Below are 25,364 nucleotides of genomic sequence, written 5' to 3' on the forward strand. Positions count from 1 at the left end.
TATCTATCTATCTATCTATCTATCTATCTATCTATCTATCTATCTATCTATCTAGGAGTATTACTCAAACACAAGAAATAATGAGATCTTGCCATTTGTGATAACATGGATAGACCTAGAGGATATAATGCTAAGTGAGAGAAGTCTGATAGAGAAAGACAAATGCCATATGATTTCACTTACATGTGGAATCTAAAAAACAAAACAAATGAACAAACAAAAACAGACTCTTAAATACAGAGAACAAACTGCTGGTTGCCAGAGAGGGAGAAAATAGGGGGATGGATGAAATGGATAAAGAGGATTAAGAGGTACAGACTTCCAGTTATAAAATAAATAAATCGTGGAGCTAAAAAGTACAGCAGGGGGAATATAGTCAATACTATTGCAGTAACATTGCATGGTGACTACACTTATCATGGAGAGACCTGAGTAGTGCATAGAAACTAATATTGCATTGTATATCCACAACACTTCGATAAAAATTCCTCTTCCTTTGGGCCCTGCTACACCCCCAGTCCTCCTGTCCTGCTGGTAAAACCAGTATAGACCTTTGATGCCACCTGAAGCTTTGCTCCATCCCTCAGTCGTTAGTACCTGGAAGGAAGGACCACACAGGATTAGCACCCTAAAATTTCAGTGCTGCATTTTTTGAATGTATGTTATTTGTAATCCCAACACATGAATTTGATGAAGAGTTAGGTACACATAGTTTTCTGGCAAAATATTCAGTTAGAAGCAGTTGATCTTCAGTCCGGTTAACACACATTATTAATGCACTGTGTCACTGAACCTATGCTACACATCATCAGGTCAGATTCTGCGTTCGGAGACAACATTCTTACGAAAATGAACGGCTGTGCCTTGTGTTTTCAGCTCATCTTTTTTGTTGTTTTAATTTTTGTTGATTCGGGTTATTATTGTGCTCTGCCTCAGCACTCCAGATTCTTTTGCTGAGACTGTTTATACATTGTGACAGACTTATGATGGTATCTGATCTGTTATTCTCCCAGTTCCTCTAAAAAAGTCTTGTGTCTGTGCTCAGTGGTATAGAAATAGAACTTTTTAGCAAAAATGGGAAACAAAACAAAAAACTCTAAGTCCTCCATGTTGGAAGCCTTTCCATGCTTAAACATCAAATTCCCTTTCTGTGGCCTTTACTCTCACTCCCTCCCCAGTATGTGGACATGTATGTGGATATGCACACATATGTGTGTATGTAAGTCTGCATGCAGATAGGTAGGCATGTATACAAACACATATGCACACAGTTTTTGCAAGAGATATTAAACCTTTTGTTGTTCCCTTTAATGCTCTCTTCTCACTTTTCTTTCTCTACAGAGGAAGTTGCCTTTCATCAGAGCATCGAACTGAAATAAGCTCTGCATTTATAATGCATGTAGAGTTTTTCCAGCGCTTGTCTAATGAGAAACGATACCCAAAATTAGAGCTTGCTGCCTTCCAATTATCCCATTGCATATGATTTTGTTATACCACAAATAGTTATTTTCTTCCTTCCCCAATAGCTGCATAAATGGGCCATGGTAATCTACTCCAAAACAAATGGCCAGGCATTGCTATTTTCGCGTATATAGTAAAAAAAAAAAAAAAAAAAAAAAAAAAATTATTATAAAAACAAAAAGAGAACAACAACAAGAAGAAGGCTCTCTCGTTAGTGTCTACTGGTCACAATCACCAAAGTAGGCTCCAGCTCTCTGGCACGGAAGAGGGTTGGAAGTTAGTTCTCCAAGAGCACGGCTTTTCTGAAATCTGGAAGACAGCCTAGGATAGGGTAACAAGGTGCTGCAGGGCTTGGTAGGGTCAATTACTTTTACTTGATTTTTGGGAGGCTTGTATTTTCTAATGTTGACCCTGCTTTGTGCACAGGCAAATAATGGGCCAAGGCACTTAAAAGCAGACAGCTGCACTGGACTTGATTCATCCTAATAAAAAATAATAGTTGAGCTTGCCTATTAATCTCTTTGCCACCCTAGAAATTGAGAGATTAGGGGACGTTGAAGTCAAATCTAAAATGTTCTGCTTTAGATGGTTAAGAGGATGATTGAAATCAATAAATCCCAGGCTTTTGGGAAGCCCAGATGATTCCAAATTTACTAAAGACAGAAAGAAAGAAATGCCAGCAGGAGCCTTTGGTGACCGCAACTTGACCACTGAACTCTGCAACGGCTCTCCCCTCCTGGGACCTCCTAGGAGGATCCTAAGTTTTACTTGATCCCATCTCATTATGATGTTCTGCCTGTGAGGAACAGCAATCATAGTAAGGGCATGATCAAGCAAATTGAAAAACAGAGCAGCCGGAGTTAAAGGCATCAGTCAGTGCCCGGCAGACCCATGAATAAATCAGTTTGTCTATTTCTGACAGCTGGGATCTCCTCTGTGGAAATCCCATCACATCTCAGGTTACACAGGCAGCCTCCTGTCTTTAGCTTGGGTCCTGTATCACGGCTTCTGGAGGAACCTGCAGGCCTCCTGAAATTCATGATGGCGGCAGCAGAGACACCATCTCATCGCCTGCGTGGCTACTGCTTTGGACAGCCCATCTTTCCCCCAGCTCTGGAATGTTCTGGCCTTCAGGCCATGGCATCCCAACCATACTTCATATTCTCTTTTCCTTATTTATATGAAAACACTTTCACAGAAATTGCCTAGTTTAGCTCTCACAAAAACTCTCTCAGGCAAAGCAGTCATACTAATCTCTATTTTATGCACGGAGCCAATAACCCCTGAGACATCAACCCTTGGGCCCCAGTGTGTGCTGGGTTGAGGAGTCCTGTGGTTTCTCCCTGGCTCCAGTGCCCAGGACACTGCTGTGTCAGGTTCCCCCAGCTGCAGGTCCCTGTGGCTTCATGCAGGAGCTTCTGAGTGCTTGGATGACGGCACGTGGAATGCATTTGGGGTCATACTTTCAGAGAGGGGCGCGTGGTGCTGGCCGGTGTATGCACATGACCTCTGTCTTGACCGCACGCTAGGAGAACATTGCGTGCCTCTGAATGCCGGCGTCCACACAGACACCACTTCGCAGCCTCCACCGTGTGCTGATGGAGGCAGAGCCGGCAGGTCTGTGGCCTCGCTAACCTCACCAGGCAATTCCATGGGGAAATTTACTACTTGGAGGACCTTTTCAGAGTCTTGCCTATCTTTCCTTTATCCTCACTGGGAAGGAAGTTGCTAAGATGATGTGATTTCTTTTTTTTTTTTTTTTAGGCTTGGGTGCCTTGAAAAAACAAGATGGAATGTATAGAAGTACATTCAGCAACACCATATCTGGCTTCTCTGCACCCACCCCTCCCTTTATATTTTTCTTAGCTGTTCTGTTTTAGTTAGCGCCAATAGAGTGCTCCCCTCCCACATATCCCTTTAGGGTGAAATGCCTGCTCAGAAAGTGTGCCTCAGAAAGGCAGTATATTTTAGGCAGCCTGATAAAAGACTCTAATAGCCCCAGATTAATGCATTCATTCCTAGCCAGTTGAAGGATTCATTACAGTGCTTAGGCTGAGGCTCCTCTCTGACGAATTTGCCCTGGGTAATGAGCCATTCAGCAGCTGCTGCCCTGCACTGTGGGTAACCTGCAGAAGGGGGCAGTGAGATGAAATGGGCATAGGAAGAGCACAAAAGTGGGGAAGCTTCTCGCACCTCCAGTTGGACCAGGCGAGAGAGCAAGAAGGTGCTTGTGGACACGGCATCTGCCTCTGGAGCTGGAACTGAGAAGTGTCTTGTGGGGGGAATGTGAATGCATTCAGGACCACTGTGCCTTTTAAGGCTGAGAAGTGAGGGTCACAGCAGACCAAATATGACTCTGCTGTGAAAGTGAACCCCGACTGGGCAAGTAGAAGGAGAGTGATATGTGGGAGAAGCTTTCAAACAATTGTAACTGTCACGGAGTCAGAAAGTTAGGAGACACTCTTTACAAGGGTTGGCTAGTCCAGGGGTTCTGTGGGGGGATTGGGGCAGGAGGGTGATGGTGACTTTACCCTCCAGGGGATGTCTGGTAGTTCTGGAGACATTCTTGATTTGTTTCAACTCCCTTCAGGGGCTAGGGGACTGAGAGGCTACTGGCACCTAGTGGGTGGGCCAGAGATGCTGCTAAACATCCTACAACACACAGGACGGTCCCCACACAACCAAGAAACATTCGGCCCCAAATGTCAATAGTGCGAAGGCCGAGAAACTCTGGCTAGCCCCAAATCCTCCTATCATGGCTGAGAAAGCTGAGACATGGCGAATGGTGATTGGCTCAGGGTTACAAGGTAGGAGGCCTGAGGAGCTGAGAGGGGCAGGAACTTGTGTCTTTTCTCTGTCAATGACATGCCCTTAGCTCTGGGAGGCCGGCTTTCCAATTCTGAACTGGTAAGTACTTTTGGAAATAAAGTTGTTCCTTCTCCTCCCAGACTTCAGAGCACCCTTCCCAGCCCGCATCTCCAGTAAAAAAAATTCCATTGCCTACTTTTATGAGCTCCTGCCAGTCCCTAACCACTTTGGTCTAGGCAGATCTCTCTGGGGGGTAAGCTTATTATCTTTGTTATGCATTTTAGAAGTGGATGGTGTTGCTGATAAAAATAGGAATCACCAGCAGAGTTAGCGCCAGACATTATAAGATGCTGTATGTGCAGTGTTGTTGCAAACAATTCCCCATGAGGGTGGAAAAGAGACCCCTTTCCCATACACATAACCGTATCTCACAATTATTAAATATTGATTCATCTCAGCAGGGGCCTGTGCCTTATTTCAAATGAAGGCAAGTACATTAACTTGTGCTAATCTCATCTAGACCCATAGCGTTGCACCCTTGGCTGTCTCTGCTGACCCATGCTCTCTGATTGACAGCGTAGATGGGATCCGATTCCTTTACCCACCATTCTGACTCTAGAAATAAGCATATATGAGTTTATATCTGGAATTATAGGATGTGTGGGATGTGAGCACTAGAGCTTAATAAAAGAGAAAAGAAGCCTACATGATGATGAATAGCAATTACAGGGAATTAGATTAGTATCAGTGTCTGGAGTAATCGTAAACATTTTCTGGTGCCGATGTTTGATGGCGCTGGGGAGGTGGGGCGGGGGGAACATGGGGATGATAGAAAGGAAGGGAGGCCAAAGATAAGAACAAATATGCAAGTCCATAGTGTGTGCTTAATGGAACTGAGATTTATTTCTCTGTGTGTCTTTTTAAGCCTCCAGATAGATCACAAAAAATACAGCCAGCCAGAAAAGAAATAGCCCAAATGTAATTTAAAGGACAGCTTTTTAACCAATACTTCAGCTTGGAGACACCTGTCCTATGTTCCTTGAAGATGCCCAGCTCAGGGGAGGAGTATTAAAGTTACTGATTTATCTTCAGTAGCACAGACCTATTTTTAATTTATTGCCTGGTGACAGATTTTTTGTTTAGCTTTTCTGTGTTACTCAACATAACCTTCTCAGTAAAAGAAGAGCAGCTCGTAGGCCATTGTTTTCTTTGATGTCCTAGTGCCCGAGAAGAAGGCACTGAACTCGGACTTCTCAAAAGCATGTTGACATTTTCTCTGGCTTCATGACAAGCAGCAAATTTCATAGTAGGAAATATGGTTGTTCTGCCCCCCTGATTCACAATAGAAGTGTCTGTCTGTGTGTGTGTGTGTGCGTGCATGTGCATGCACATGCGCTCACAGACCACTGGTGTGGCTTTTGGGGTGTGTGGTGTGGCCATAACAGTGTAATCATTCCATTATCAATAGTTAGGCCACAGAACCTGTTGCCAAAAATATCTGTTTTAACACCATGGAGCCACAGGGAAGAGAATATGTATGATGTAGTTCAAACATACAAACGAACACTCAGCTGTTGTGCCCCTACTATTTACAAGGAACACTGATCCATGCTGGGGGATATAAAAGGGGAAGCACAGAAAAGAAATAAAAATAGTGTAGATCTTTCCTTCTGAGTCTTGTATTCTAGTGAGGGTGCTAGGTGCTTATACTATTTACTAAGACAGCATATGATATGCTGTATGAGAGGGTTTGAACAGAGGGGCACGGGAAGACAAAGAAAGGAACAATCAATTCTGACCAGGGGAGTTCAGGTATTCATCAGAAATTTCCTGAATCCCTACTGTACGCTGGGCACTATTCTAGGTGACAGGGACAGAATGGGGAAATGTGGATAAGGTTCTGTTCTCGTGGGCTTCACATTCTAATGAGAAAATGTAAATGACCAATGCCAAACAAATTATGACTTTGGGGAATGGATGTGTGCCCCAAGATAATGCAAGCAGGGTAACCAGGTTGGGTAGGAAGCTGTCTTGCATGGCACGGTCAGGAAGGACGCACAGTAGGTGACAATTGAAATAAGAACCAAATGACAACCAACTATCCATATGAAGATCTGGGAAAAGAGCATTTCAGGAAAAGGAGCAGAAATCGCAAAGGCATGAGGGAAAAGCCAGCTTGGCACCTTCAGGGAACAGAAAACAGGTCAGGGGACTGGAGCGGAGTTAATTCTGGGCAAAGCAGTCCATGGAAAGTCAGAGCTCCCCCGGGACCTGCGATGTGAGAGACACAGGCATGAACTTCAAATTTCACTGCAGTCAGGTGCCTTTAGAGGTTTTTAAGCAGGGGTTGCAATCTGAGTTATGTTGTTTTTAATCACTCCAGTTGTGATGCAGGGAATGGAATGTCTATGTCAGTGGTAGAAGTCGGAGGACCAGAAAGATGGTGGACCTGGGTAGTAAGAGGGAAGAAAATGAGAGCAAGGCAGGGTGAGGGTTATTTTTGAGATAAGTCCAACAGGACTTCATAATGGGTGTGGAAATCGAGATAAAGACAGAAATCACAGGTTCCTAGGTCTTTGTCCCAAACAACTAAATAGACGATGATGTCATTAGCTAAGATGGGGTAAGTAGGAATCCAGAACTCTGTCTGAGACATAATAAGTGAAGTTTTCTATTGAACAATGAAATAAAAATGACAAGTGGGCCAAATCGCTATCCTTTATTGCGCACACACTGTATGCACCATATTGTTCTTAGCTCTTTATACACTTGAACTCATTGAATCCCCAGGATAGCCCTATGAGAAGGGTAATTATTAGATCATCTTTTCTTACAGAGGGAGAAGTGAGGCTCTTTGATGTGCACAAATAGGTTAATGTTGTCCTGAGTGCGCATGTCTTTCATTCTAATGGGGAAGGGCAGATGTTGGCATGAAGACCATGCAGTTGTATTTCCCATAGTAAGCCTTGGTCAGGTGGTCTCCACCCCTCAGTACCCGGAGAGCAGAAATCCCTGTCTGAGTGATGCAGGAGAGCAGATGGCCCCGTGTCAAGATTCATTGACATCTTGATGGGCCCAATTCTGCCTGCTGTGAGCTGATGAGGTCTCGAGAAAGAGAGTTATTGTCAAATTCCCAACTTGCCCTTTTCGATATAAAGTTCACTTGTAATATATATATATATATATATTTTTTTTTACTCCGGTTGTTAATGCATTTTGTTCTCCAGAGTGCGAGAGACCCAGCTTCCTGCGTAGCCTTTAATTAGTTTCTGGATGATGACATCTCCACCGAGAAGCAACTGGTTGCGTCCCTCCAGTCTCGGGGGGAGATAAAAGAATCTAATAAAGACATTTGGTATTTCTAGGTGATGTGTTTGACAAGCTTTGTATTAACAAGAAGTCATGTTGGAACTTTTTTCTTTCCCCAACTGCTTCCCTCACTTGCTCCAGCACTGTGACATTTCACAGGGGGATTAACAGAGCCATCACAATCACGGAGAACTTGTAGCTTAAAACAGACCAACCTGCATCTCCGCCCCCTGTGCTGGAGGGGAAAAGGCTTCACCTTGATCTGTTCGCAGACCTTAACCTTTATGAGGGATTTAGTGGCAATAAGGCCTCAGAACAAGAAATCAGTTTAAAACCAACTGACAAGTTACTTTGGACAGCAATGGGGCCAGTGGACGGCTGTGGGGCTTCAGGATTCAAGGCCAGATAATGAGATGTTTCTTGCACATGCCTAAATTATTCCCGAAGACCATGGTGACAGGGAGTGTGGGTATAACTCAGATTTTCATTTTGGCATAAGTGATAACAGTGCTCAGATGGAGAGAGGCAGAAACCCCCCCAGGGCTGTCTCCCTTCCTCTGAGTTCAACCTTGCACGTACTTGAGGGGAAAGATAAGAGCCTGTGGAGAAGCCATACCAATACCACAGTCAAGGCTGGGGTGGGGAGGACTCACCACAGCCTCCCGACTGCAGCCAGCAGAGTCCCCCACTGCACACGGTTTGATAGCCCGTGTATGAGTGCATAACTACCACTGCTTTTAGGCAATTGGGAATGAAAACGGAAGATGCCACCGAGGCAGCTGAGAGTCTAAGTGAGCTTGGCACCATCGGCAGCCAGCAGATGGGCAGCTCCAGGGAGCAGACTTCTGCAGGGCTGAATGTGGGACCTCCAGGAGCCAGGGGCTCCATCTCTGCCCCCTTGTCTCCAACTGACCTGGATGGGACAGCCTGGAGAGGGGAATGGCCGGTACCTGCCCACCTGGGCAGCTCTTAAGGGCAAGAGGAGAGTATGCGCAAAGAGAATCGTTGCCAGGAGTCCAGGAGATTGTGATGACAGACACACTTACATATGTGGTTACTTGTACTGTCACAAGATGGAGAAATGTGAACTCCGTCCTGGGGTTGGGTGACAGCACTGAGCGTTGTAGAAAGACCATTCCTCTCTCCACAAGGTGGGTTTCTGAGCAGAAGCAAGAACACCCAAGGGGCAGAGTTAGCTAACCTCTTCCTAAATTTGGAGAAAAAGGACCCCTATTGAAAATGAAGTGGCACCACAGGAACTGTAGGCTCCTAAAACTGCAATGTATCTGAAGAGTTTCTCCAGCTAAGGCTCGGGGTAGCCAGCCTTGCCCTGAGCCTGATGGGGTCTGTGTCTCGTTCCTCTAAAGACCTTTAGGAGCTTATGCAAAAAAAAGTCTTTCTGGAGGAGGGGATAGCTGATAGGGTCTGTGATCAGAGCAAAGTGGCAGACACAGTTCTATAGCTTACCTTAACTGGCCACTTGAGTTCCACAGACATCAGCTGCATTCTCCGTTTAGGAAGACAGAGACATAGCCGGATGCCAGAGACCAAGGGAACAAAGGAAACTGCTTGAAGAGACTTTGTGGCAGGCTCTGGCTGCTGGTGAAAACAAGAGTAGACAGTTCCTGGTGGGCAGGAATTAGAAGCAGGGGGCATCAGAAACATCCTGCCAGCCGCCACCTTGGAGACGCATGTGAAGAAAACACGCGTGTCAGAAAATGTCACAGGTGTGTGACATTTCTAAAGAAATCCTGGTCAGCGATTCCGGGGTGGATTTTTACAGCACACACTTATGCTGTTTACCACTAATTGATTGAACTCTGCATTATCTCAATCACAATAGCATTCATTTGCGGAATGATTAGCAGTTCACTTAGTGATTTCAATTATACCTACATATTTCATTTGATCTCCAAAACCCTTCGAAAGAGGTGGGGTCCGGGATCTGCCACTTTCTAGGTTAGTGGCTTTGAGCGCACTGTTAGCTATTTAAAGCCCCAGTGTTTTGCAGTAAATCGGAAAATACATGACAAGTACCTAGTATTTATTAGGTACTCAACAAATACTAGTTCTCTTCTATGAGGAATAATAATAAAAAGTAATATTATCTTGAATTTCCCTTTTTATTCATGTCATTATGTAATTGAAGCAGATTATTAATTGAGTCCCTTTTGGATAGCATTATTTTAGTTTTTGAGGACCTCTAGTTTGTGTAAAGCTTAGCTGATTTTTTTTAGGGACACTTTATTAATGAATTGCAGTTGTCTGATTTCCTGTATGTGACCTTGAGTTAGTTGTTTAAATTCTCTGATTTTTGTTGTCTTTATTGTGCAATGGGGATAATGGGTACGAATTTCCGTGAGGATTTAAAAGGAAGCAGTGAATGTCAAACTCCAGCAAAGTGCTTAGCATAGCTGGTATTCAGTGGCCCTTCCCTTCCCATTCCCTCTCTCCTTCCTTTATGACCTGGTCCCTAAAAATCTGGTCCTGCTTGGCAAGTGGAGCATGAAGGCAGTCATGCACATTTAACCCAAAGCAAGTGCTATTCTACTAGAAACTGGTTAATAACCAGTCCTGTCTGGATGGCAGGTCCACATCATGATTAGCAATAATACCCTTATGTTCCCACATTAAACAATTGATGAAGAGAGGCTTCTTAGCAATTTCTTGGATGTTGCCAAATATAATGGAGCACTTACAGTTACAGGTAAGTTGCTGTGAAATTCAATTTACACTAATATGCCCAGAAGCAGGAAAGCATAGAGTGAAGAATGCATGGTGTTTATTTTATTCGCCTACGTCTCTATCAGGAATGACTAAACTGGGTCAGGAAGCAGAGCTCATAAAAACTTCCTTCCACATTTCAGCTGATCCTGAAAGGAACAAATTCCAAACTTCAGAACCAGTGGTTTATGACTAATCCTGAATAAATCACTAGCTTTTCTCTCAGGGCTTCATGATTTTCCAGCCAACATGAAGGGTTTTAATATGGAGAGAGAAAAAGAATGAGATGTAAGAAGTGACAAAAGGGTTCTGGTAAAAGAAATAACAGTCTGCCTGTGCTTTGTCATTAAGAACATTTTCAAACTATGATTTGGGATTCCGAATGTCTGTAATCTGAGCTTTCCCTTCTGGAAAATGGAGCCAGCAAGCACACTGCCAGCAAGGAAGTGGGGTCCTGTTGTACATCCCCACCCCAAGTAGCAGCCTTCGTCCTCACCTAAAGATATGTTCGTCTCCGAACTGCTAGCTCACCTGCAATAGTGGGTAGCATCCACTTTGGTGAAGGATGGGGTCCCATCTCAACCTCGATACTGAAGCACCTCCCCCACAGCTCCTAATGTCTGTATTTATCTTCATAGTGGCCTCTAGAAGTACACATTTTTAGTAACAGTAATAAATCACATTTGAATATTACCTTACATTTAAAATGTGATTTCTCACAGTTTTGTCTGATGCATAGAACATCTATTCTGAAGAGGCAAGATAGTAACATAATTAAACTAATCAGTGCGTTAGATTATTTGCATGAGTTTATGCAGCTAGTAATTGTTGGGTCTGGTCTCATCTTATCTTCTGATGCAAAGGTTAGGGTTCTTTTTATCAAGGGATGAAAAGTCCCACAGAACCCACAATATTGGAATGTGCATTCTGTTATACAAAAAAAATTTTTTTTTTGGTGGAGGTTCCTCAAACATTTAAAAATAGAGCTACCCTATGACCCAGCAATTGCACTACTGGGTATTTACCCCAGAGATACAGATGTACTGAAAAGAAGGGCCACGTGCACCCCAGTGTTCATAGTAGCAATGTCCACAATAGCCAAACTGTGGAAAGAGCCGAGATGCCCTTCAACAGACGAATGGATAAAGAAGATGTGGTCTATATATACAATGGAATATTACTCAGCCATCAGAAAGGATGAATACCCAACTTTTGCATCAACATGGATGGAACTGGAGGAGATTATGCTAAGTGAAATAAGTCAAGCGGAGAAAAACAACTATCATATGGTTTCGCTTATTTGTGGAACATAAGGAATAGCATGGAGGACATTAGGAGAAGGAAGAGGAAAATGAAAGGGGGGAACTCAGAGGGGGAGATGAGCCATGAGAGACTATGGACTCCAAGAAACAAACTGAGGTTTTTAGAGGGGAGGGGAATGGGGGGATGGGTTAGCCCGGTGATGGGTATTAAGAAGGGCACGTATTGCATGGAGCACTGGGTGTTATATGCAAACAATGAATCATGGATCACTATACCAAAAACTAATGATGTAATGTATGGTGATAACATAACATAATAAAAAAAATATATATATGTATATATATATATATAATACATAATATGTAAATATAATACATAAATATATATATTATTGAAAAGAAGGAAGAAGGAAAGATGGAAGGGAGGGAGGAAGGAAGGAAGGGAGGGAGGAAGGAGAAAAGGAAGGACAGGAGATAGAAGGACAGACTGACTAGTCTTTTCAGTCCAAATAAGTCAAATAAGGTCTCAGTGGACCCAGCAGTGGATTTAATTGGTTATTTCTCTGCCATGGTGGAGCAATAGCTAGGAACACCTGGTTGTGGGAAGCAGCAGCTACGGTGCTGCCTCAGATGAAAGCCACCCAAAAACGCTACAGCTCCCTGCCTCAGCTCGCAGTAGTGGAAGCTGAATGTGAGGGTGCTGGTTAGGAAGTGCTGGTGATGGAGCGGGGGGGGGAAGAAGAGATATTTATGCAAATGTGGGAAGGTCCATGAAATATACTATTGAAACCTCCCCTTCACTCTTCTGACAGAGAATAGCACCATATACAAATGAACAGAGAGGGCTCCCTTTCCCAAATGTACTGCGGGCATACAGATATTCACGCAGAGAGGTAAAGGGGAATGATGGCTGAGGGACTGATGAGTTCAGCAAGCCCCAAAGGTCACAGTGTTGGGAATCTGCATTCCGCTGGACTTAACTCTCCATATGAAGACAATATATCTTGGATCACACATAATCTACATTCAGGTCCCACTGTTGACACTTACTTGAATAACTGGGCATATTGAAAGAATCTCACTAAGCCTTAGTTTCTTCATCTGTGAATAGGAATAGTAGTACTGCCTTATAGAATTCTGTCAAGATTAAATCAAATAATGGAGTCAAACTCCCTGTAAAATATCTAATGCACAACAGAGATTCATAATGTGTCAGTGCCCCTGTGTATGTGTGTGTATGTACTTGGTGTCTGTTTCCACATGCTTTTTAAAAAAATTTTCTATTTCATATAATCCCTCATTTAAAAAAAAAAAAAAAACCAGCCTGCAACTTTGCAATTTTAGGTTGTATGTCCTTGAACAACTTTCTTGATGCCTCTGCAAATAATTATCCTCATCTTTAAATGTAGGAAAGGAAATAATTAGATTGACCAACACACCCCACTTGCCTGGAACTTTTCTGGTTTTAACACTGAAAGTCCTATGTTCCAGGAAACTCCTCAGTTCCGGGCAAACCAGGACAGTGGTCATTTTAGAAATAGTATCTTTGCATAAAGCAATATATGTAAAACATCTATTATACAGTAGGTATTTAATAAATAGTAACTACCAGTATTATTATAGATGCTGAGAGTCTTTAGAGGTCATTTCAAGGTCTTGAGGAAGGTCATTCCTTTTAATTTATTTGCATTTCCAAACAGTCTTATAAAAACACCCTAAGTCATTGATTCAAAAAATATTTATTGAACAGCTGTGCCAGACATGATGGTATGTGCAGAGCACTTCAATGAACAAGATGAGCACCGTAGCTTACATTTTATTTGGAAGAGGCAGGCAATTATGCAACTGTCTGGCCTGGGAGGTTCCACTTTAGAAAAAGTGATCAAGGAAGGCTTCATAGAGGAGCTAAGATTTAAAGAATAAGACAGAACCAGCCAGGTGAAGAGCAGGGAGAAAGACAAGCAGATGGATCTGAGTCAAGGAATGAATGGCTTGTGGTGTATCAGGAGGAAGGGGAGCCAGGGGAGTGAGAATAAGAAAGTGCCTTGATGAGAACAGACAGAGAGGCAAGGTCTGGTTCATGAAGGGCTTTTGACATCAAGGAAGGAGTTTTCATGCTTCATGACCTCTCCTCTCTGTTCAGTCTAGATGAAAGAAAGAAGGTCCTAAATCAAGCATATTTTACCATAGCCTGATTCCATTTTTTGCACTAGACTTTGCCCTGGTCCAAAGTGGCCAGTGTAAAAAGATGGATTAGTTCACAAACCAACATCTGCTTGATTGCATCTTTAAGAGATTTTTGATCAAGATTGAACATTCATGCACCAGGCTATTGACATACACCTGAGAGTCTCTGTGTAGGGTCCAGAAACCAGGAAAGTTAAGGCTGTTCCAGATTGGTCCTCTTAATACTGTAAGGAGAGAGGTCCCAAGGCCTTAGCAGTGACGGAGCCCTTGCTGTGAAAACCATCCTGAGTTGCCGTGGACATCTCAGATCTTCGCTAAAGAGAGGAGGCAAGAGGAGAGTGCCACTGGCAGTAAAGGAGGCCATCTGGGATGCATAGGTCTGCATGTGTCATGCAGAGTAACCTGGTCCAAGCAGCTTATGTGCATTCCCAGCCCCACAGGACTGTGCAATGCTTAATAAAGCATCTTAATTTGGATTTAATAGGATATCTACTGTGTGCTAAAAACAGCAAATTGCTATTTATTAATGACATAATTATTAAAACTTAACACCTGGGCAGTGGAAGCTAAACCAAGAGTGAAGAAGTTCCCTAGAATACTGTTTCAATAATTATCTTATTTAATTATTTACACTTTTGAATTAGAATTTAATAAGAGCCAGATTAAACCTTAACATAATGTATTAAATGTAGAACTGTATTCAGAGTGTGGCTCACTGGGCTTCTGCCTTCCTTCCCAAACATAACCTACTCACTTCTTGGTCTTCCTGTTTCCATATTGGTGTGTTCTCTAGATTCAGAACTCTAAGTCAGCAGAGATGCCACATACATGTTGGTGGAAAAAAGCTAATGACCTTTTTTAAGGAACCATGAACTCCTAGCACATCTCATTGAACTTTGTGGCTTTGGTTCTCACTCCTCTGCTGTTTACCTTCAAACTGTATTCTGGGAAATTGCCCCAGACCTTTGATGGTATCACTGTAACTGCTGAAAGGATAGATCTGCCTGCATATCCTTGATAATCTCACCATCAGAATGTCTGAAACAGAATCAAACTCATCAAAATAATGTCCTCCCCAAAAGAAGATCTTCCTATAACAACCTGGGATCTGCTAGCTCAGCCATCCAGCTCCTGTTGAACAAAGTGGCATTCATGTTTGATTCCTTGTTTCTATTTTCTCCATCCCAGGAATCATCAAGCACCTGCACATTTTCCTAGACATTGCTCTCAAATCCATCCTTCTCTTTCTATCTTTATAGAGCTAGCAGTTTAATCCATGCCTTGAATATCACTCTAATATAGATTAATATATTTGACTTTAATTTCTGCCTATTCCATTCCCTCTGACACATTGTTACCAGATTTATTTTGCTTAAAAGTATATTAAAAATAATAGCATTCTTTTCTTAAAAAAATAATTCCAAATGCTTGCCATTGGCTATAGGATAGAATGAAAATCTAGGACCTAGTCATTCAGGCTGTTCCATACTTTGGCTTTCGCTTACCTCATTGATGTTATATCCCATTCTTCCTTGAGTCAGTTAAAATTTATCAAGCATCCATTCTGTATTGGATTCTATTTGGTTCTAATGGTATGTCAATAGCCTGGTGCATGAATGTTCAATCTTGATAAAAATGGACCTATTTTTAATTTCTAGACTGCACTATATATATGTGTTTGCCAAGCACACACAATATTAAAATGCACTTATTGAGCACTTCACATTGCTAGGAGCTCCTTTAAGTCCATTTTATAAACTCACTCCTTAAATCCTCAGAAGAACACTGTGAGGTACATGAAATTATTTCTTCATTGCATAGATGAGGAAGTCAGGCACAGAGAGATGAAGTGATCTGGCTAAGGCTACCCAGTTTGAACACTGTTCAGCCAGGATCTCAACCACAACTCTCTTTTGTTTTTGAGGTAAATCAACTTTGCATCTTCATACATTTCATGATTTCTGCCTTCCCTTTTGTGCCCATATATTCCTGTCACACTTGAAGCAACTTCACTTTCTCAGCCTTTATGACTGTTTTTTTTTTTTAATTTCCATATGGTGTTCAGAATAGACTCGAGAGACAAGGCAAAGCCACTCTGACACTCCTACTTGCTATGATCCTCCCTCTTCCTAACTTACAGAGCTTAATATTTGTACCATTCATTTGACATTCAACCACCCACAATTCTGGGGACAAATTTTCTTTATTTTTCAACTCTCTGGGATGTTTATACACAGTGTTTTCCCAAACAGATTGTAAGTTCATAGAGGGCCAACCAAAGTTGTATATTTCTGCATGTCGTTCATATACCTACAACACAGTTGTGTATCTAGGAGGTGTTCATTTAATGCTTGTTGAATGACTTTTGGCACAAGCTCCTTTAGCAGCCATTTGTCCTTTACCAATTATGCCTGGCCACAAAAACTCTTAATAATAGTATTCTTCTTGTGTGGTCTCCTTTAACTACAATTTTTTCCCTCTTCTCTTCAGATTCACTTTTACTTATCTTCTTGAGCTTAGTTTACGTGTCATATATCCAAAAATCTTCCATGACATCCACCTCTAGGCTGGCTTAAGTATCTATCCTCTGTATTCCCTCAACATCAGATCTATTCCTCTACGTCACAAGAGATTAAGGGGATATACTTCTTTGTTTTATTTATTTTTGGGAGAGAGCGCACAAGCATGAGCGGAGGTGAGGGTTAGAGGGAGAAGCAGATTCCCTGCTGAGCAGGGACTCCCCACCCCTGCCCCGTGATGCAGGACTGGATCCCAGGACACTGGGATCATGACCTGAGGTGAAGGCAGATGCATAACCAACTGAGCCACCCAGGTGCCCTAAGGGGATATACTTCTGGACCTATTTTTAATTTCTAGACTGCAAACTCCTTGAGGACAAGGGCTGTGTCTTTTTTAGTGTTGAGTTCTTAGTGCTAAGCACAATGCTAGTATATGAAATTGATCAATGAATATAGATAAAGGAAGGGAAGGAAGGAAGGGAGGGAGGAAGGAAGGAAGGAAGTCAAAGCAATCTTAATATGTTTCTAACAGCCTGCATAATGAGAAGAGGTAAGATGCAGAATGTATCCATGGAAACAATATAAATACATAAATAGCCCTATCTTAGTTGACCAGAACAGTTTTATGAACATGAATTAGCTAAGGCCCAGTGCATCCTTATCAATTCAATTTAATTTTAAATACTGACAGTGTGCTAACACTTGCCACCTAGAAAAATGATACTTTTAATCCCCAGCATCTTAGGCACTATGCCAATTTAGTTCTGATAATTGGGATTGCACCTCTGCTCAAACGACCTCAGCTCGATGCCATGAATGGTCTGCCTTTCAAACTCATCCAGGGCCATTTGCCACCTTTGAGCTGCACTTCTGTTCAGGATTGAAAGGACAGCAAGCATTTCTTCAACTTCTACTTCATAAGTTGGACACTTTCCAATTGTTAGTGGAGGGAGACAATTCTAGATGATTCTTCCAAGCATGAGGTGTGATTGTCTCATTTAATATACTTACTGTGCTAACAGCTCTGGCCCAAAACACCTTCTCTTCTACTTGGGGACTGTCCATCGTTCTCTAGTGTATGATTAGCAGATTAGCTATCATGTAAGAAGCCAGGAAAATGAACTCCCAGTAAACCCTTCCAAAGCAAGAGTAATTCATTACCCAGGCTGATTTCCACTTAAAATGTACTTTAAGCACACTTCCAACTACAAACCCTAAATCACCCTGTGTTCACAAAGTCCATCATTTTTTATTTTATTGCATGGCATTGGCGTGACATAATCCCTTGCAGAGCATCTCGGAGTGCTTTACAGATCAATAAATCACTTACCTGCGCAGTTGAAGCAGCGTCTGCAAGGCCAGCACGGTCATTATGCAAGCCGCCTGTCCTCCAGGAAGCAAGCAAGCTCTGTGGGTGCCAGCGGTGGGTGGGGGCAAGGGCCAGGCAAATGTATGGGTTGGGGGAGTGGTGGTGCAAGAAATGACTGTTCCAGTTAAAACTCTGAATAAAATACGTCATGTTTAAATGATTTTAAAACTAAGAGCATTTAGGGGTGCCTGGGTGGTTCAGTCGTTAAGCAGCTGCCTTCGGCTCAGGTCATGATCCCACGGTCCTGGGATCGAGCCCCACATCGGGCTCCCTGCTCAGCGGGAAACCTGCTTCTCCCTCTCTCACTACCCCCTGCTTGTGTTCCCTCTCTCGCTGTGTCTCTCTCTGTCAAATAAATAAATAAAATCTTTTTTTAAAAAAAGACTAAAAGCCTTTAAAAATTTGGATCCTTCAGACAGTCAGCAAATCAAGTGTTCAGTCATTAACTCATCAATTAAATTTCTGTCCTGGAAGATTCAATCTAGCATTTAAACTGGTATAGCCATAAAATTGCAGTGTTATGTCTTAGGAGTCCTGGATCATAGAACCAATGGTCCCTCCCCAGCCCTCACCACATTGACTCTCCTACCAAATAATTGTGAGAGTGCAAGTGTATGTGCAAACACACACAGACACACACACACATACTCACATTGCCTCACTGTCTGACGCTCGATATGGATTTAAATCTAAAAATGATTAAATGGTGTTTACTTTATGCCAGACACCCTATTCAAGACAGCAGAAAATAAAAAGAAGAGTAAGGCTCTTGCTCTGTAGCTTATATTCGGATACTTCATAGCATAGAAGAAAGGTGAGACTGGGGTAACATAAGCAAGTTTATTTTAAATGCCTTGGAGGAGGCTATGGGATCCCCGGGAAAGGAAGGTCACATCTTTTTAGAGATATCTGGAAGATGTTATGGAAGGGGTGGTAACTCAACTGTACCTTGAACAATTCCAATAGGTATACATGGTTAGGGAGAAAAGCCTAAGTGACCAAAATCAGCAACAAGGGCATGGGGATTAGGAACCAAAATTGCAACACATGCTGATTAATGAGTGTTCTCAGTTGGCTGGAGTGTAAGAAAGGGGTGGGAGAAAATATGCAAGAACGAAGGCCAGAAGAAGATACTGCCATGATACTCCTTTTTCATGGAGAAGAAAACTTAACACAATCAGAAGTTCAAGTTGAAGAAAGGCCATCACAGAAATTTCCAATCAATCTGATTTCCACCTGAGGGTCATCCTCTGGCCTTGGGACAGGGAATAAGGTCGACGTTTAGGTTTCCTCGGATCTCCAGCAGGAGAGTTGGCATGGTGTACTGGGTGGATGATGTGCCTTGGAATTGCACACTCTGATGGCTCAAATGGGGGCTTATTCAAGGGAAGGACCTCATATGAAGAACCCTAAGTGAGCTGGGTGGAGGGGCCACTTAATTTGTAAAGAACTAAGGTGTCAAAACTAGTGTCCATGGGCTGAACTGGTACATGTTAGTGATCCAGTCCTGATGTTGTTACGAACATGTAGCAGGCTGGAAAGTGGTTCCCTTGAATACCATTATAATTCCATTCTATAAATATTGGTTCGGCTTTTGCTGTGGCTATAAATATGAGTACATCATGGCTCAGGCTGTCAAAATGTTCTTGGTTAGTGGATGAGAGACGCTAAGCAAATAACCAAAACGTAGTAGGATAAGTGCCAAGAATTACAGTCTGGGAGCTCAATAAATGACATCCTTGCTTTATACACCAATTGGCAGATAAGACAAATGAGCAGTCATACTTGAACTGAATATCACATTCACTGGGGGTAAAGATGGTACTAGAGAATTAGGCTTAGAAGTGCAGCAACAAGAAGCTTCTAATTTGGATCCCCAAGATGAGACAGGTGCACACAGGCAAGTGCTGGCTGTCTGTGGGGTCTACAAGTCCCCGTGGGTTGCTGTCCCTGTGAATCATATATGAGGAGGACCGCAACAGAATATAGGTTCCTAAGAGAAGCCTGGTTCCAAAACGAAAGACTGAAGGAAGCAGGGGTCCTACTCCCAATTTTACCAATTAGATACATCCCTCCCCTCCTTGGGGGATTAAATTTAGGGTGCAGAAGGAAAAGAGACCAAGTGTGTTATGCCTAACTGGTGTGCCCTCTGACTCCCCACCAGGTATGTGTAATGTACTCTGGGAACACAGATGAGAAGCAGCGGTAACTTAAATTTGTGGAGGACAGAGAGGAGTAGGGGTAGGGAAAGCTGCAACAACGTGGCATCTGATTTGGGCCTTAAAGGATGACTAGAAGTTTTGTAGGAAGGACATAAGGAACAATACAGATCCTGGATGTGTGACAGCCAGGAAGGACATGGCAGGTCAGGGATAACAGGGAGGGTAAGGAAAGGGGGGATGCCTGGGAATGTCAATGGAAACACAGATTGTTGCTTGATTCTGAACAGCGCAGTATGCAGGGCTGAGAAGCTTGAGTATTTTCAGGTAGGCAATAGGGAGCACCTGGAGGTGTTTAGGCAGAGATATGATAAAATCAGAATTGCATTATATAAAGAGGACTCTGAATGCAGTGTGGAGAAAGACTTGTGGATGTGTGTCGGAGATGGGTGGGGGTGAGAGTGGAGAAGGAAGCGGGTGGAGGCTGGGAGAACAGTTCTTGTAATATTGCAGTGGAATCCATTCCCATTCAGACTCCCTGACTCTGTGTTTAAATGGGAGGAAATAGAAGCTAAATTCAAGGTAAGATATTTTCTTTCTAGTTTAAGGTAATTCCTCTAATTTCTCATCATTTACTCCCACAGCCCCGATATTTCAGCCCCTGCATTGTTCTGCCAACTATCATTGTAAGACAACAAAGAAATGTTTTAACAAGATTTTTATTTCGCTTCTCTCTGTTTTGTTTCCACAGTATCTCCCAAAATTGTGGAGATTTCTTCAGATATCTCCATTAATGAAGGGAACAATATCAGTCTCACCTGCATAGCAACAGGTAGACCAGAGCCTACAGTTACCTGGAGACACATCTCCCCAAAAGGTAAGAGAGGAAATTGAAGAATTGTTGGCCATGGCTAAGAGGTCGTGGCACTGGTGACTTTGTCCAAAGGGTCCTACACTTTTGATGTCCTGATAACATTGTACTCATGGTTCTGCAGAAAATTTTGATGTTCTCTGCAAGACAGGAATATATCTTGTAAAATTTCAGAAATCATATTTGAGGATCTCTTGAATCCTGGGGAAATGAATCCCAGTTGTTTCTGGGTGAAATGATGGTGAGATGTTCCGGGTGAACTCCACTGATCCTCTTTGCTGATGGAACAACCAGTGCCGGTGGCATTGTTCAGGTGGTTGTTGTAAGATACTGAAAACACAAACACACATGATGAATGAAAGCTTTGAATGGCCATAGTCCTAAAAGGAAAATGTCCAAGTCTGCTTCTTCAGCATTGACAAATATCTGGTCCCTAGCCCATTAATTGCTTTGTGGTTTTGTTGTTGTTTTACTCTGATTAATCCTAGATAACAAATATAGAGCAATGTGTGACTAAATTGAAAAATTTGCTTTGTCTAAATGTCTAGATGTTTTGGAGACCAGACCAAGCGTTGTTTTGTGCTTTCATGGATTGAACATTAAACCTTTAGAATTTAAGGAGAGATGCCATTTATCATTAAGCTAGCTTTTATGCAAGGTGCATTAAATTATTTCATTTGTTTTTAAATATGGACTGACTGCTTGTAATAGTCCAGGCACTCTTCTGAGCACTAAAGCAATAAAGCAAAACATACAAGTTTCTGTTCTCATGAGCTTACATCTCAGGAGACAAGTGACCAAAAAAAAAAAAATGAATATACAGTATAACAGGTGGGGAAAAGGATGAGAAGATAGAGCAGTTTACATTGACAAAAGAAGCAGAGTTTGGCCGGGGAAGGTCTTTGAAAAGGTGACATTTGAGCAGAGATATGAATAAAGATGTTTCATTTCAGTGCTTATTGCTGGTTAATGTGAACTATATTTAAGTAAGTATGTATATGTGTGTGTGTGTGTGTGTATGCATGTATGCATGAATGTATGTGTATTGCTGAGTACTGCAGGTTTAAGGATTCTAAAGGAACCATAGTAGTGGATATCTGCTTAGTGTTAAGGTCCCCAAAAGCTGACCCTGAGAACGCGATTGGTGTGCAAGAAGTTTATTTGAGGAGCTCTTGGGATCAACTCCGGTGAAAGGGAAGGGAAGAAAGCAGGGTTGGGCCAAGGGAAAAGCTGAGTTGCATGAAGACCAGTGGAATGTCTCAGGTGAGGCTGTGGAGAGTTCTGGAGCTAGCATTACCATTTAGCAATGCTCTCTGTTGAGGTGAGAGGCGGGTCTTTTACACCAGCAGAGCATTCAGTCATGGAATCTGGGCTGTCCCCTGAAGGATCGTAACCTTGGGCCAGGGGTCCTTAGGTGAGACAATCCACGTAAGTGGCGGCACCAGAGTTCTGCCCAACAGCAGCACATGATCCGCTGGAGCAGACATCCTTCCCTTCTGAAGGTGGCAGAGCATCGCAGTGTCCACTCCACTTGGATCTTTAAATAAAAACCATTGCCCTGTTGGAGGTTCTTAGAGAAGGCATGAAGTTTTCAATGTGTTTGGCCTGAATTGCTGCGAGCTATCCCATGTAACCATTTCTGAACGCTACCACTGTGAGCAGAGGGACTGGAGAGAGTACCCGCATGTCTGCGATTCTATCAGTTTGGAATGGCCTTACGATGGGCTGGCCCAAAATCTGGGTGGAGGCTTCTGCTGTGCATGGGACCATCTGAGAGAGGACATGGCCCTGGGGCACATGGGAAGGAGGGGCCATCAAAATGGGCAGACGTTCTAAGTCCACGGTGCACACCATTCATCACTCCTTAATGCTGAGTCCCCAGTGCCATTGGATGCCAGGGCTGTCTGTGCCTTTAGAATCTGTGGAACATTCATCATCACAGGTAGACCCACTTTGCCTTATGTCAAGAGACACTGGGCCCTGCCCTCGTGCAGGTCTCTCTCTGTCTCTGTCGGGTATCTTCTCTTTCTCTTCTGGCTCTTCAGCTCTTTGTCCTTTTCTGGGTCTTTTTTCCCCCCTTCTCCTCTGTACATCTTCTCCTTTTGTCTTGCTCTTTCATGCTTTGTCTTTTTATTCTTTACTTTCCCTTTCTCTCTCAGCATCTTAAACATTTGTACATTAATTTCTTTTCTTTCCACATTTCCTTTCCTCCCTGCCCCCAGCCCCCACCCTCTCTTCTCACAATTACTTCTGCCTCTCGTCTGGCATTGGAGCCCTCTTCCTTTCATCTTGCTGAAGCTCACACTGGCACATCTTAGAGTGCTTTTTCCCCTTTGTGGCCATCCAACAGACTCATTTCCCTGAGGGACTTTACCTGAGCCTCTGCCAGATGCTTCCATTTTACTGGGGTTTTGGCTGCTATGGAAACAGAAGATGGATCAAGGGGAGAGGAGCAGGATAATCAGAATCTACCTGTAGATCAGAGTAATTTAGATGAACAGCCTTTTCCAGATCCCTGGTCCAGATTATCTATCCCAGATTCAAACTGATGAGACATGCCAAGCAGTAACTAATCACCTCGAACTCAACAGGGTGCTGTTTTCCCTGTGACTGATTATTTGGAGATCAGAGGTGTCACTGGGCTGTTGCCAGATCTGAACTGAAGCTAGAGACCTTAGCAGTCAGACCTTCATCTTTCTCCACTAAATATTTCCAAAAAGGGTACTTATTTTAAATAAGTTGGGACAGCTTGGGGTTCCTTGGAGAAAAAAAGATACGACGCCTCTCAGTAAAGACTCTAGAGGCGGAGAGCTGTTGTCATCTTTTGTCCCATTCTGTGTGGGTAGATCATGTTTCAATCTGGACCATTCTTACACACATACCCATTATAGTTCCTGAATGGATAGCTGATGGAGGCTAAGCACATTGGCAACACTGATGGCTTCGTTGCATTTTCTCCCTCCAGACTGATCTAATTGTTTTGTACATTTCTGAAAAATCCTAGTTTCTTCCATCATAACTCATAGGGTGCTGCTTGAAATAAACTTATATAAACCTCTTTAGAATATGTATTTTTAGCCTTGACCACGTCTTACGTGGAAAAGGAGAATAAGAGTATTAACCACCATTTTAGTAATGGTTCATACATTTTGATACAGAGCCACTTAGGAGTGACATCTAATTGGAAGAGGGTGGAGGGGCCTTGTCCATGAAACCATCTGCCAACACTTTACATCAGATGGGGAAAATGTCAGTTATCCATATCCACTGTCAACTGTCCATATCCAAGGTGGCCTCCCAAGCCACAACTCTGTACTACCATTCATCATGGGAGGTAGTTTCCTCTTATTATTGGCAATATGTCTCCTAGTTGCCCTCATGAACCTACCACTCCTAAGAGGTCAAGAAGAAAGCGCCTGAGTTTTATAAAGATACCTGCCGTCTCACTACACAGCTGTTTTGGAGTGTGCAGATGTTGTTTCCACCTGAACGGACCTTGGTCTTTTCAGAAAGAAGTGCCTTCATTTCCCTGTCTCACATGGAAATTCCACCTGGATCTACACGAATGTTTGATTGGCCCATTGCCAAACTCTGTATAAGTGCTAGCATCCTCCTGCAGGGGCCTGAGTGCCATCAGGGGACCCTGTCTCCTCTAGACACATTCCCCATTTATGGCTCTGTGCCTTGTCTCTTGTCCTCGTCAAGGCATGCAAGAATTTATTTTTGCATAGCCCTAGGCTCTAGACTTCCTGTGTCCAAAAGAATACATTTAATGTCCTCTATTCCTCTGAGTCTTCCCTAAGTAAATAGAAATACCATCTCTTTCAGGGTATCCTAAAAGGTGCTTTTTAGGACCTCTCTCTTCATGGAAAAGTATTCTCAAAGCCCAATTTTTATGTCTCCAGTTGCTGTTGGATTGGAAGAGCTTTAGAGAGGAGGCTGAGATTCCTATATTGCCACACCCCAGGAACCCAACGTGAAACTCAGGTGAAGGCATCAGTCTGATGACTGATGTGTGGGTTCTTCTATACATATGGAATCAGGGATCACTGAGCATCCTAATGGAGCTGCCCTCTTGAGTGCACTCACCAACCTCCCCCTCTCTCCCATCAAACAAAACACTGAAAATAAAAACATCACCAAGGCTGCTGAAAGAATACTTTGTACCCAGTTATTGGTTGAGGTCTCAGTAAGGTCCAGTGAGCTGTTTACAGAGATGTCCTGATTTCTGATCCATGAGTTCTTTGAGACTTACGTCTCTTTGAGGGCCTACATCTCACTTTACTTCTTCACTTTCTAGCACAATGCCCAGCACCTAGAAAGCATTCAAGAAGTATTTTTCGATTCAGTGAATAAGCACTTACCTTTGCCAGTGCAAGAGAGGCAAGCCTGTTCTCCTGGTTCAAAGACTTCATCCTGATCCTTGAGCAATTCTCCTCCACTTTGATGTTGCTGTTGAGACCTGTGTGTTTCCTGCTGAAACTCTACTGGGGAGTCTCCAGGACATTTTCTCTGGTCTTCACAGGATTGTCAAGCCTTCCCTGAAGTTCCCGTACTGGGGGACCTGCTGTGGCAGGGCTTGATTTTCCTTGAAGGAGAGACTCTTTTTCAAGTACTCTTTTGAAAAAGTTGAGAAGGCTCACAAGTGACTTTGAAAGTGGGTTTTCTGTGAGCTCCCTTCTGTCCCCCTCACTT

The 25,364-nt window shown here is 43.0% G+C and overlaps 1 protein-coding gene across 3 annotated transcripts in view; it reads left to right on the forward strand.

The window, feature by feature from the left end:
• The window catches only part of NTM (neurotrimin), a 409,150-nt gene that overhangs the window by 273,117 nt on the left and 110,669 nt on the right, over positions 1 to 25,364 (forward strand). For all 3 annotated transcript variants that reach the window (XM_035009314.1, XM_035009315.1, XM_035009316.1), the window contains exon 3: positions 20,550 to 20,675. In XM_035009314.1, the coding sequence (XP_034865205.1) occupies positions 20,550 to 20,675 (126 nt within the window). The remainder of the gene's footprint in view (positions 1 to 20,549; positions 20,676 to 25,364) is intronic.

Source organism: Mirounga leonina, unplaced genomic scaffold, assembly GCF_011800145.1.
Source record: "Mirounga leonina isolate KUSES-001 unplaced genomic scaffold, KU_Mleo_1.0 Mir_153, whole genome shotgun sequence".
Classification (NCBI taxonomy): domain Eukaryota; kingdom Metazoa; phylum Chordata; class Mammalia; order Carnivora; family Phocidae; genus Mirounga; species Mirounga leonina.